The sequence below is a fragment of the Natrix helvetica genome (genome assembly GCF_964273705.1).
Source record: "Natrix helvetica genome assembly, chromosome: 1".
Taxonomy (NCBI): domain Eukaryota; kingdom Metazoa; phylum Chordata; class Lepidosauria; order Squamata; family Natricidae; genus Natrix; species Natrix helvetica.
Genome location: NC_138548.1, coordinates 47399172 through 47413605, shown reverse-complemented (window position 1 = coordinate 47413605; position 14434 = coordinate 47399172). Strand labels below are relative to the sequence as shown.

Genomic DNA, 14434 nt, shown 5'->3' with positions numbered 1-14434 from the left:
AAAAAGTCATAAATCAATTTTTCTCAGTGCCATTGTAACTTCGAATAGTCACTAAATGAACTGTTGTAAGTCAAGGGCTACCTGTAATTGTTCATTGACAAAGTACTTATCATTTTTCTCTCAAGCAACCTGCATCTGCATGACCAACCTATTTTCATCTGCCTTTTCCTCCCGCTTTCTATCCCCACCTCCTCCCACTTTAAAACTATATCAGTCTAGACACTCTATGTATCTGATGAAGTAAGTGGCAGCTCATGAAAATTTACACCTTTTTAATAAAATGTATTAGCTGGAAAAGGTGCTACCAGCTATAGAGTAGGCAGTAGTAAGATAATAATGTATTTGTTCTTTTTTTCTGGGCATCCACTTTTATATTCTGTTCATTTATTGTATTTTCCTTCATGACCACCTCTTCTTGCACTCCACTTTTTCCATATCCTTTCCCCCAAAGCAGAGGTTGATGACTAGACAAATGTCCAGTATTTGGGGGGCCAGCTATAGTTTCTTAAGAAGACAGTGCACCACTGTATTTTCAGAGCAAAAGGGATCATCCTTCATTCAAGAATAAATGGGCAGAAGGGACATGGAACTAATCTATAGGTGGTTGTACTAACAGCTCTGAGAACTCTGCCCATTTCCTCAAAATTCATGTGCCCAGACTCCTCCCAGATAGAAAGGCCTTCATGTTCCTGCTGTACACTGCTGATTGAGCTTCTCTTTATTTTTCCAGAAGCTCCACTGGCTTTTACCCATTCACCTGGTTGCATGTTTATCACTGATTTGGAAGTTGAAGATGATGCCCCTGGTAATGATAAAGATCTCCCTGAAGTCTACAGTATTTCTCAGGATCCTTTGCATTATAGCATTGCTTCAACAGCAGCTGTAAAGAAAATTAGAGGCTTAGAAAATATAATAGCGATAGATCCAGGTAAGAGAAAAAACCACAATCATGTTATGAGTCTAAAAGGTTTACCACGATAGAAAAAGCAATCTTTGTATAATTTTCCGTGCAACAATCTTGTCAAAAGGAAAAATTGAATAACAAATCCTATCTCTAATGCATGCATTTATTTTCAAAATACCCCTTTATGGTTAAATTAGCCATAGACCATCATTTAAGTTAATACTTCATCTGTAGCTCAACTTTGCAGAGACTTTCTACAGAATATGAATGAATGATGTATCAGATGTATTGAAGAGGTGAAAAAATCAGATGGAAGCTAAAACAAATAACTTTTTTGAGAATAATAGTTACTAAGTTATTAGCATGTTTAGGCAAGAAGAAAAATGTGGTATAGCAGCTCTGAGATCTTCTATCTCATTTCCTGACACTGAGCCATTGCATCTCTCAGCTTTAAGATTTTTTCATCTATCAGCAATCAAAACAAACTAGTTTTATTTTTAAATGAATGCCTATGGCAAACTACTATCCTCAGAATGTTCTTAGTTTAAAATATTTGTATTTTCCATGCTTAGGGAACAGAGGTGTGAAACATCTGTTTTCTTGTGATGAACTTCTGAAGGCATGCCTGTCGCTTTCCCATGCAAAATCAGTGTTGATTACTACAGGATTTCCCACCCATTTCAATTATGAACCACCTGAAGAAAATGATGGGCCGCCTGGAGCCATTGCAATGGCAGCAATCTTGAAGGCCATGGGAAAAAATGTAGTTATAGTGACTGATCAAAGAGCTCTCGATTTAAATAGAAAAATTATCAAGGAAGCTGTTGAGCAAGGTACGACATGGCTCATTATAACCTGATTATGCCAAAGGGTGTTTGAATTTCTTAAAAATTAAAACCGTCCACATTGTGCATTTTCACTTATTACTGTTGACTTATTTTTTATGTTCCTGTTTTAAAATCTAGAATAGTTACTTTCAAATGCATGTATTATAACAATACTGCTAGTGTGTGGTAAGAAATGACATTATTATGATAGTGTTTTGTAAAAAAAAAATTAAAACTTTTACCAGCATCACAACAGATACCTAGGTAAATCTACTAGGTTTGCTTCACTTATCACTCTAAACCAGGGGTGTCAAGCTCATGTCGTCACAGCGTCATCACATGATGTATCAGGACTTTTTTCCCCTTTGCTAAACCGGGCGTAGGCGTGGCCAGCACATGATGCATCCAGCTTGCGGACTGCAAGTTTGACAGCCTTGCTCTAAACTATAATGTGATTTATTTTCTTCATTTATTACATTTATAGCCTCCCCTTACCATCAAATGACTCTGAGTGCCTTATGGCAGCACAAAGGCAAACTAAACAATTAAAATCAAAACCTTAAAATATCAAATCTTAAAATTAAAATGGTTAACATTAGCAATAAATTTAATAAAGGATCAGTGTGTAAGTGGGGTACAGGTAGGATCTTTAGAATAGAATAGAATAGAAGAATAGAATAACAGAGTTATTGGGGATGGATTTAGGATACATAATTAAGCTTTCTAATAATGAGTATTCAGTTTACCCGAAGGAAAGGCAACAATTTTTTCCACCAAAATATTTCACTTCAAAATGGCAGCAGGTCTTGCATTGCAGTTAAACATTTCACCCAATATATTGTGGGATTTAATTATTCTGCGCAACTGAATTGGGAATAATCTAATCAAGGTATAAAGACAGAAATAATTTGGTTTTAAGAAAGATTCTTTAAAAATATTTTAATACTCTTCTATTAAAATCGTAGAATATCAACATGTTTAGGTCCGACTCAGTCATATCTTTCTTTGCACTCATCCTATTTTACAAAGGAGGAGAATGTCTTGAAAATTTCAGCCACAGAACTGATCTTATTTAACATTGGGAAGACAAAACAAATAATTGTGAAACAGTGATCAGGCATGTGCAGATTATTTGGTGCAGCACTTTACTCTTTAGCAACATCTCTCTATGAATCTGCAGACTGTAGGAGGGAAGTAAGTGCAGGTGCTTGAAAGCACAACAGCTCCTGCTTGCCTGGAAGAGCCCTATGCACAGGCCTAACAATGGCATGATTAATGATCCAAGTTAGCAATAGCACCTAGGCTTATACACCACTTTACAGTGCTTTATAGCCCTCTCTAAGTGGTTTACAGAGCCAGCATATTTCCCCCAACAATCTAAGTCCTCATTTTACTGACCTCATAAGGATGGAAGGCTGAGTGAGATTCGATCTGCCAAACTACTGGCAGCCAGTGATCAGCAGAAGTAGCCTGCAGTACTGCACTCTAACCACTGCGGCACTGCAGCTCAAAGTTACCTTTGACTTTCTCTATATTCTAGAAATACTGCAAACACCTGTCCCTGTAATCAGCTACCAAAGCAATTCTCAAGATTCAGCTCTGCAGTTTTTATGTGAAGATGGGAATCCAGAAAAACCAAGGTATATGTCCCAAAAAGCAAAGCAATGCCAAACTCTAGCATATCTCAGAAGGGTCTACGACAATTTGCCGCAGCCAACTCGCCACAGACAACTCATTGTGGGCCAACTCGCCATAGGGCAATTTAATGCTGTATTAAATTGTTTCATTCAATTAATTTTATTATTGGTGACCATGTTTTCTCAAAATTATTATAACTGTTATATTTCTGGACTGACTTTATTTTATTATTATTGTCCACAGTTGCGTCAAAATTTTACTTTTGTATTTGTTGAATTGGTCCTTGGTGCATTGTCCCACAGCGAGTTGGCCATGGCAAGTTGGCTGTGGTGTGTTGGCCATAGTGAGTTGCCCCATTCCAGAGTCTTTAGTGTAGAGTTCGGGAACGGACTCAGCTCCTGAGGTCCATGTAATATCACAGGTGCTAGCTAGATATCATCTGGTTGACTTCAAATACCAGAAGGGCTTTAAAGCAACTTTTCTCTAGGAGCCTGTCTAACATGTAGCTTTCTCTGGGAAAGATAAGAGACTAGTATATTTCCTCCAGGTACTCTCTTGAAACAGAAAGAAATAAACAGCGGGCATAAAAGACAATGCTAGAGCGGAGAACATAAAGGACATGTGAGCAGGGTGGAGAGAAAGATAAGGGAAAAATACTTATCTGCAGGGAAGAATTTTATTCAGGTTATAAACCAGATTTCTTCAACCTGCTTAACTCCCAGCTATAGTTGGGGATGAATGGTGCTGTAATCCATGTCAGCTGGGGAGCACCAGACTGTGAAAGGTTGGAGTTAGCCAAATAGATTATTACGAAGACTAAAGTGATAGATTGGGGAACTGGAGCAACATTGGATGAAGCAGAAACTCAAGGACACAGAGTTGAGGAAATTGAATAACAAAGAACTTTCCTCGTGATCCCTGATAGTTTTGTTTTTTACCTTATGGCACGTGTTAGCCAGGATCATCAAGGTGGCTGGCTGCCTCTATGAAAGGATTTTTTTGGGGTGATGTTATCTTTACCTATGGGAGGCCGGAATGTAGGCAATTGAGGGGGGGGCTCTTTTCTTGTCCCTACGCGGTTTATTCACTCACGGGAATCAAGCCGCCGCCCTCAGTAGTGCACAGGCCCAGCATCTTATCATGTGAGTCAGTGCGGCCCCCATCCCTGATAATGAATGGAGTATATGGGATTTTGATTTGAGAACCTTAATAAGTAGTGCTGAGTACATCAAGCTATCATTAACATTAGAACTAAATCTTAATTCTTTTTAAATTCCTTTTCTTTAGATTTAATCATTTGATAGCAATAGAACGTGCTGGGATGGCTGCTGATGGTAATTACTACAATGCAAGGAAAGTTAATATTAAATATTTAGTAGATCCCATTGATGAACTCTTTATAGCTGCACAAACTCTCCCAGGAATTACTACTACAGGTACAGTATATGTATTTTCCTTCAATGATCTAATACAAGTATTAGTGTTACTATGAACCACCTGGAGACATTAAGAACAGGGTCTATTATGCAACTGGAATAACTGAGGTGAGGCAAAAGAATTAGTGCTGAAAGTGATAAGCAATATTTAGCTCTCTTAAGGTTTCAAATGTTCACAGTCATGGAGATAGGAATTTCTACGAGGCAATTTCCAATTCATCATTATTTACTGATGCTCTTTAAAATTTTCTAAAATATGTGATGTTTTTTAATTATATTAATATGGCATTTATTCTCACTCTGCTCGTCGCCTGTATGAAGACAAACCCAAGGTAAAGAGAGAGCAGAAAAATGTACACAGAAGCAACACATACAGATGTATTCCTGAAATAAACTGTAATTGGGCCTGTCCATTACAATTGCCTGTCAAGATGGCCGTTAAGCGAAATGGCCTCGCTTAATGATCTCCACTCCTGCGGTCCCTGATGTGGCCATTAAACAACCACTAGGGTTCTTAAATGGAGCATGGGATCCTCAGGGTGGGGAGACCCATGGAGGCCTAGCGCAGGCCTAAGCCAGCCATTCCCAGAGCTTCCATGGCCTCCTCTACACACACACATACCTTGAAAAACCCCATGCTCTACTTTCCACCTCTTGGGTCCCCACAGGCCTTTACCCACTCCTACCAGGTGCCCCCAATTCATACACCACCAGGCCAAGCACTTTTCCTCTCAGTTACCTTTTAAAGAACCCCAAGGCCTTCCAGAGCACTGGAACAGATCACTTCATCACACAGACATGTGATGCAATTCTGGAAGCTGCAATGATGTCCACTAAGCAGTGCCAAAGGGCGGCGCCCAGGAGTAGGGCCTTCTCTGTGATGGGCCCAGCCCTCTGGAATGACCTACCCCCCGGATATTAGGATTACCACCGACCTCCGCTCCTTCCGTTCAAAACTCAAGACCCACCTTTTTCAACTAGCAGGCCTGACTCAACCATAGTTCCATTTTATTCCCCCTGGCAATTTTTAAACTTATAATCTCTATTGGGGTTTTAATTTAACTTATTTTAATATTTATATGTTATTATAATATTGTATTGTGTTTTATACCTCCTCTGTACAATGTGTACAATGTGTAATTTTTATAATATGTGTTTTATTTATTGTACGCCGCCCCAAGTCCCTTTGTGGAGAGGGAGCGGCTAATAAATTTAATAAAATAAATAAATAAATAAATAAATATACAGTATCTATCTATCAGAATGCAATTTTAGTCAGTCATAAGGGCGAATGACTGCAGGGGTGTTGCAGGAGCCGTAACTTTCAAAACGACGTTGTATGGAGCTTTTGGGAGGTTTGTTGTAACTTCAAGTGGCTGTTAAGTGACCAGTCATATCTTGAAGGCTACCTGCATGCATCAGATTGCTTAGATTCTGGGAAGAGAGTGGACACATAAATTAAACATGTCAGTGATACTCCTCAAAATAAAGAGAGATCAGGAACACACACCCAGTTTGGGCTTTGAGGAGAAAATGTGCATATAAATGTACAGCAAATGTGACATTTCAGCATGTTGATGCACTAGAAGGCAAGTAAAGAAAGGATAAGAAGTGAAAAAGTATGAGTGTTTTGTGATCAGTTTGGTCCTATACCAACTTCTTAGAAATAAGCCCCACTGATCTTTGCGAGGTTTTTCAGAATAGACACATATAAGTCTATTTTGCTAGATTTTGTGAATAGAAATTAACTATTATAATTGTTACTTTGTAATCCTTAAAGGTAATAGCTGTTAGGTTTTGGCAAGCCCTGGTACAAATCAACTGCTAATCTGCTCCAACTATACTGATATTGGAGAGTTATTTATCTAAACTTGCAGATGGGTAAACATACACAAATACTGATATTAATAAGTCAGCAGTTTAGACAACAGTACAAGTTTCCAATATTACTTATGATTTTCATTATTGTGTCATCCTGGCAAAATTCTTTGTAACTGTGAGAGCAGATACAAATGTTAAAATGCACGATAAATAAAGCTGGGGTATTTCAGTGGTTACCCAGAGTGCAGCAGTTTTCGTGGGAAGTATTTACAGTAGGCTTGTGGAAGTTCTATAAATAAAAGGTTATTAACAGTTCCACTGATTTTTTATTTTTCATCAGATTTTCTATAAAGGTCATTGGTATCAAAATCTATGTCTAGTATGGTAATATTCCAATGTAAATTTTTCCATTTTAATTTAGGTATTGGAGATGGAGGAAATGAATTGGGAATGGGAAAAGTAAAAGAAGCCACAAAGAAGCACATTAAAAATGGAGATGTCATAGCTTGTGATGTGGAAGCTGATTTTGCAGTTGTTGCAGGTAAGATTTGAACAAGCCAAAATATGTACATGTACAAAATCATAAGAAGAAACTAAAACAAAAACTGTGTTACTTTTTCTGATTATTGTATTCAGTCATCACCTAGATAACTAAATAAAAAATAAGCTGTTTGTCACCTGCTATGCTATCAGGGTGACTTTTAACAGCAGTTAAAAACAGAATAGCAAAATAGAATATATAACTGGCAGCCAAGGTAAGAAAAAAAAATCAAACTAGAATTATCCAAAAGGTGCTTTTTCAAGAGGCAACTGAACTTTCTTGTTTTTCTTTGAAGACATTTCACTTCAAAGCTGAAAAAGCTTCTTGGATGAGAAGTGAAACGTTTTCAAAGAAAAACCAGAAAGCCCAGTTGCCTCTTGAAAAAGCACCTTTGGGACAACCATGACCTGGATGACTGAGAATCTCCATAGACATCAAACTAGACTTAAAGTAGTATCTCATGGGGTCCTACTAACAACCTTACCTCCATGCCCAGGAACAGACCCACATTTTCAAGTCCTTGCAAAAGATTGGCAGGGTTGAGGCTAGTCTGTTTCCCCAATTCTCTATGAAATATTTCAAACCACAAGGGCTACAACCTAAAAGTGTCTCTTCCGCATACTTCTGTGCCACTATTTTATTAATTTATTAATTTGTATAGCTGCCTATCTCAAACCAGTGACTCAGAGCAGTGAGTATTCATACAAACAAAACAGTTAAAACATAGTGCAAAAGAGAATTAAATACAAATGGCAGCTAAGAGATATTATAAGCCGTTGTCAACATAACCAGGAAACACTTGGGACATAGCCAGGTCTTCAAGATTATCTGAAAGGCTAGCAGGGTCTGTCATCGTTCTTGCTGATGACCTCTGAGTGGCTTAAAATGCGAGTGGCACACACATACTGGCCTCCTATAATCTTCCAGCAGCCTTTAATACCAACTTTTGATTGTGATATTGTTCTGGATCAATTTAAGAGCTTGGAAGTGGGGAGACAGTCTTGCGGAGTTAATTATGATAAGTATGCTGAGGCTACTCAGACTCCTGGTCTACTTAGGTGATGCCATTAAAGTTCTTTCTCAGTTCCTGGAGGCTATGGAGGACTGGATGGTAAGGCATAGTCTTTAATTTATCTGTAACAAGATTAAGTGATTGTTGGTTTTAGGGACCCTAGAACCTGGAGATTGTCCATCTGTGACTAGAGTAGCACAATTTAAATTATTTAAATAAATTAAGTAATAAGATTCTATGCCCTGACTGTTGTTCATGCTGGTTAGAACTAGTACTAAGTGGAGTCCAGGCCATCTCTAATAGGTGCTAAATGATAATCTAAACCAAGTTTTAGAGAGCCAGGAACAAATTCCACTATTGCTATGCCTATAAAAGGTGTAGATCAACATATTACTCTCTGAACAAATAAGCCAAAGCACAACAGGATTCTGTTGATCCTAGAAACGACGGGGAAAACTGCACTTCCTACTGTTGTCCCAATATTACGGTGTTAAATTTCAATTACAGGCCTGTGCTTGCTATTATTAAATACCATTCAATTGTTTTAGCTAAAACATTTTATTTAATGGCACTTTTCTGTGGCAGGTGTTGCCAATTGGGGAGGCTATGCAGTTGCTTGCGGACTATATATCCTCAATACATGTGAAATACATGACCGGTATCTGAGAAAAGCTGTTGGATATCCCAGGTTTTCCAAATATAAGAACTGGGCATCAGCATTACCTTCTGTGGCTAAGGTATCATTTCGGAAGACGTTTTTCATGGAATAACAACTTTTTTTCTATAGGGGGTGATTGGAAGCAATTTGCAGAGCTTGCCAACATTGGGTGATTTCTGGGTAGCTATTGAAATTGAGTTGCCTTTGTTAAATGCCATATACTGATTATCAGTTCGGATTTTACCTATTAGTTTTCCAGAACAAAGAAAGTGAGACCATGGGTTAAATAAATGTGTCTACCTGAAGCCTTCGTAACTTAATTATCTAGCTTCCATAATGATTCCTTTTTAAAATTTTCCTGAACTAACATGTGCTTGGTCATATCTAGCCTATTAGCCATTTCTTTTATAACCCCTCAAACTTATAATTGTAAAATAAATGTAGGTGAAAGTCTTCACCCTCATCAGGATCATTAACGGTTTTATGTCATTGTTTATGCAGAACTAGAACTAGATTGGGGCAATGGAATGCAATTTTGAATTCATGCAAGTTTTTCAGAGCCTTTCATATTGCAAAATACAATAAGGTTAACAACAGGAGCCTGAATTTCCATTGCTAAGCAATGCGATCATAAAATGCAATATCAACTGAGACCATTGCTTAGTGATGGCAATCCTGACATGCCACATTGCTGTCATTAAGCAAGGATCATGGGTTGTTAAGCAAATCTCGGGTGCCTCTCAGGTAGGTAAGCATGGCAGGGCCTCTACAAGGTGAGAGCAATTTACTGAAGCAACTTGCAACTTTTCCTGCCAGCTTCCCCATTGAAGACAGCAACAAATGGTGATCATGTGATTTCAGGAGACATTGGAAGTGCAAGCCAGTTACCAAATGTCCAGATCATAATCACATGACCACAGGGATGCTGTGATGGCCAGAACTTTACAGATTGGTCATAAATCTCCCTTTTTCAGCGGCATCATAATTTTATAATTTTAATACTTTTTTCAAAAATATTTACAAATTTTATTTGTTCATAATGTTCCCTGAACAAACCGTCAGTAAGCAACAATTATCTCTAGTCTGTTGGCACAAATTCATTTATTCATCAAAACAAATGTGTGGGAAGCTGCTGAAATGTAATGTATTAAGATTAATATATGTTACAGAATACAGATCTGGAACTTAGAGTCTCAGTCACCAAGATGACTGTGAATCATAATATTAATGATGTTGCATTTCCAGATGATATTTCCCCATTTGCTTTCTTTATCTTTATTTTTCAAAGCCCCAAACAGCATCTGGAAATGCAACATCATTGATCCATCTTTTTGACCCTGTTGGTCTTACCTTCGCTGCTTCATCCTTTTTATCCTCCTGCTGCCATACCTTGGCTTCAGATAGATTTTGCAACTTATTCCTCAACTCATTACTTTTTTTTTAACCAATTTACTATGAAAGCAGGGCATTGGCAATTATATATTATTTTATAAACTGAAATTATGATGCCGGATGTCAACCAGGGGTCTCCAAACTTGGCAACTTTAAGCCTGGAGGACTTCAGCTCCCAGAATTCCCCAGCCAGAAAAGCTTGGAAGTGACTTGAAAGTACTTCTAGTATAATATTATTCTAATAAAGATGCTGGAAACAATCTAATACAAATGGATTCCAATCCTACATTTCCAGATTACTATAATTAGCAAAGAATGCATTTTAACATTTGAATGACAAGAGTGCTGTAAAGCACTCTGTGGCATTATGTAAGTCTAAGTCCTATTGTTATTTTATAGTTAATGTGGATATGTCTAGAAAGAAACAGGAAATAAAATCTTCCCTTCCAAGATACTCTTATTGTGAACTTAAGCAGTAAATACTAAACTAAATTCCTGACTTTGAGCACTTTCATCTGTTCAAGTAGAAACCTAAATTTTAAAGAGAATAAAAATTGTACTGTCTATTTTACTATTTAGGAAGAAAACATGCTGAAGATATTACAGCGACATCACGTTCGCAGTGGAATAACTGCAAGTTTGGCAATGGAAGTGGATGCTCTGCCATTTTTTGACATTCATTCAAGTTTAATAGAGAGGCTGCGGGAGGAAACTTTCAAATAATACTCCATGGCATATTAAACACATTTAGTCCAGAATATATATTACCACTCCATTCCCTAATCAGATATCCTGCCACAATTTATTATTCCAAATAGTATAAGGTAGAAGAACGTGTGATTGTACAGTAAATTTCAGGAATAATGTCAATGTAGAATTAATAGATTTTTCAGAATGATATATTTTTTCAATTATCTGACTAAAATATGAAGAACGGTTGCAGGAACTGAGTATGTCTAGTTTAATGAAAAGAAGGACTAGGGGAGACATGATAGCAGTGTTCCAATATCTCAGGGGTTGCCACAAAGAAGAGGGAGTCAAGCTATTCTCCAAGGCACCTGAGGACAGAACAAGAAGCAATGGGTGGAAACTAATCAAGGAGAGAAGCAACTTAGAACTGAGGAGAAACTTCCTGACAGTTAGAACAGTTAAACAGTGGAACAGCTTGCCTCCAGAAGTTGTGAATGCCCCAACACTGGAAGTCTTTAAGAAGATGTTGGATAGCCATTTGTCTGGAACGGTATAGGGTTTCCTGCCTAGGCAGGGGGTTGGACTAGAAGACCTCCAAGGTCCCTTCTAACTCTACTATTGTATTGTATTGTAAGATTCATCTGTGCCTCATTTTCCGGATGACCTGTTAAAATGGCAATTTAGGCTGTAGCCATTTAATTTGATTGCAAAAGGGAGTCAACTTGATTTTTCTCTGAATTTCACCTCAGAGAATCCAAGGACGCCTCCAAAGGAAAGTTGCAGACAGTGTTCTGAAATACTTTCTTCTCTCCCACAAAATAATAGGAATAGAAGGGGCCCTTAGGCTATTGAGTTCAACTCTTTGCTCCGGGCAAGCATCCAAATTAAAATCCACAAAAGTCTACTTAGCTTTGCTTGAATACTTTAGTAGGCGATTGGTTGCACTGTCAAACTGCTCTTCTTAGGAGATTCCCAAGTTTGAACCAGAGTCTGCCTTCCACTAACTGAGTTATTACATGTCTTGTCCTCTAAAATGATAAAGAATGAGTTGTGGCCTTCTCTATGATATTACTCTGTGATTTCCTTACAGTATGAAGAGAGAGGTAACATATTCCCACTCAATTACCTTTTTTTTCTGAATAAATGTATTCAGTTCTTTCTATCGATTCTCATTGAATGTAATTTCTAGTTCCACAGTCAAACTTGCTGTCCTTTTCTTGGTGTTTGAATCCTTGCTAAGGCCATGTCCATGATAGAAATATTAAACTCTTTACAGCAAGAATCTGCCAGCACTGCCAGCAAAAATACTGCCACCATTAAATGTGGTTGTTTAATCTTTTCTGCCCTTGACTTATGACCACAATTGGGACTAGAAGTTCCATAGCTAAGCAAGGTAGCTGTTGTGAGTTTTGCCTGGTTTTATGACTTTTTGCCACAGTTAAGCCAATCACTGTAGTTGTTAAGTGAATCACATGATTAGTAAGTGAATCCAGCTTCCATTTATTTTGCTTGTCGCAAGCCAGTTGGGTAGCTCTCACATGGTGGTCAGATGACCACAGGATGCTACAGCCATGGCAAATACATGCTGGTTGCCAAACATTGAAATTTCAATCACATGACTGTGGGGATTCTGCAGTGGTGGTAAATGCAAGGTCAAAAGGTCAAAAGTCGTCTTTTTCAGTGCACTTATATCTTTGAGCTATTGCTAAACAAATGGTTGTAAGTTGAGGACCACCTGGACTTGCCTGTTACTAAATGGTGCTGTCTTCCTTGGTCTGTGTGTGCTCTTCTCTCCTTTGTTATCGTAATCTTCCCGTTGTGAATACTACCAAACCATGGCAAACATATCCAGCACAGTGTGTTTTAACAAAGAAAAGCAGGTCTACTGTATTTATTGTGGCATTTCTAATTTCTTGCACCCATTCAACTTAGTTCCTATCTGCCCCTTTCTATCCTCACATAAATCAGAACATGTGAATCCTTGTTACTTTTTTGGCACTTGTGGTACTTTGCAAAAACTGAAAGGTAAAATTGACAAGATTTTTTTTAAAATCCTGTTGAAATAGTTGAATTCTTGGGCATTCAGAATACTTTTCTCTTTCATGCAGTACCCCTCTCTTCTTCATCTCATCCCTTTCTATTGACTGAGGGCCAGCTATCCAGGAAAAGAAGGAGACGTTTAACAAGCCCCTCCTGGGCTGGGATATAAGGAGGAGGGGTGTGGGAGGCGTGGTTGTCGGAGACAACCATTCATGTTCCTGAAGAGTTCCCTCTGGCTGATTCCTTGCCAGGATTTCCTTGCCACTATCCAGGTTGGTCAGGACTCTTTGTGTTGGAATTGAAGTGCTAATTGACTTTTGGGGATCTCAGAGACATCTTGTAGTATCACCTAAGGATGTGTAACCTGGAGCTTTGTCAGTGAATACATGTACTCCTGTCTTTCTAAATAAAAAGGGTTTTTTCCTCATGAGTAGGGTGTTAAGTGGGGCTCATGAAGGCTGGGTCAGATCACAGAGAGCAAAAAAAAAGTCTTGGGATTTGGAAGGTGAGGTGCTAGAAGAGAAATAGTCATGATGCTGGCAATGACCAGAAAGAAGGAAATATATTAATAACTCACCTCACTGCCTCCAAAACAGTCCATAAAAAATATTTTATATACATTTTTTATTATGTGATGACAGAAGTCCGCTTACATTCTGGACTGGGAATTGGACATTTTTGTTATAGCTCTTGAAGTTATTTTGATTTGTGAATGCAAATTTAGTAATAGAAAATTAGTTGTGATTCTGTAAACTTGTAACTGAGCATATTCCAATGAACTCAATTAGATGAATGAGGTTAAATTAAAGTACAAAAGGATGCAATTTACAACTACTTAAAATTGATGTTTTCTATAAGAATGCTTAGAATGGACTTCCCACAACTATATGACATATAGGTTAAGTTATGACGTCTTGCTTTAATCATTATTATACTTAATCATCTTCAATTATGTCTGTTTTAGAGTACCATCACCATTTCTTTTGCAATAACAAATGTCAAACATTTGTGTATTCATCCTGACTCAATACTATTGCATTCAGAGAATTTTGTCCCCTGACTTAAGAAGCACATTAGGGGCGAAATAAAGTGGAGAAAGAATTACTGTATAAAGATTCCAAATAAAGCAAAATATAACCAACAGATAAATGCAGGTTTAGATGTTTGGCTTAGTATAGAATTTTGTTGCATAAAACTACTAATAAACCATTGATCTAAACAAACTCAGTCTTTCTTGGAGAAGAATATATTTTAGCAATGTATGCAATTCATTTCAGGTTCAGTTTTTATTCTGTGAATATTTATATTGGACCACATGATTTAACAAGTTTGATTTAACATAGATTAACATAGAAGCATTAATACCTCCCCTTTTTTTAGTATTCTAAAATTCCTAATATTCATTACTTTTGTTTGAGAAATCCACAATAATTCTGATCTAAATATGACTGAAGTGTTTGAATTAACAACTGTAA

The 14434-nt window shown here is 37.6% G+C and overlaps 1 protein-coding gene across 6 annotated transcripts in view; it reads left to right on the top strand.

Annotated features, from left to right (window-relative positions):
- The window catches only part of DGLUCY (D-glutamate cyclase), a 29907-nt gene extending 16705 nt beyond the window's left edge, over positions 1-13202 (top strand). For all 6 annotated transcript variants that reach the window (XM_081937352.1, XM_081937351.1, XM_081937349.1 and 3 more), the window contains 7 exons: positions 731-928; positions 1477-1737; positions 3272-3371; positions 4657-4805; positions 7048-7167; positions 8765-8916; positions 10809-13202. In XM_081937352.1, the coding sequence (XP_081793478.1) occupies positions 731-928; positions 1477-1737; positions 3272-3371; positions 4657-4805; positions 7048-7167; positions 8765-8916; positions 10809-10952 (1124 nt within the window). In that variant the 3' untranslated portion in view covers positions 10953-13202. The remainder of the gene's footprint in view (positions 1-730; positions 929-1476; positions 1738-3271; positions 3372-4656; positions 4806-7047; positions 7168-8764; positions 8917-10808) is intronic.
- Positions 13203-14434: the final 1232 nt, after the last annotated feature.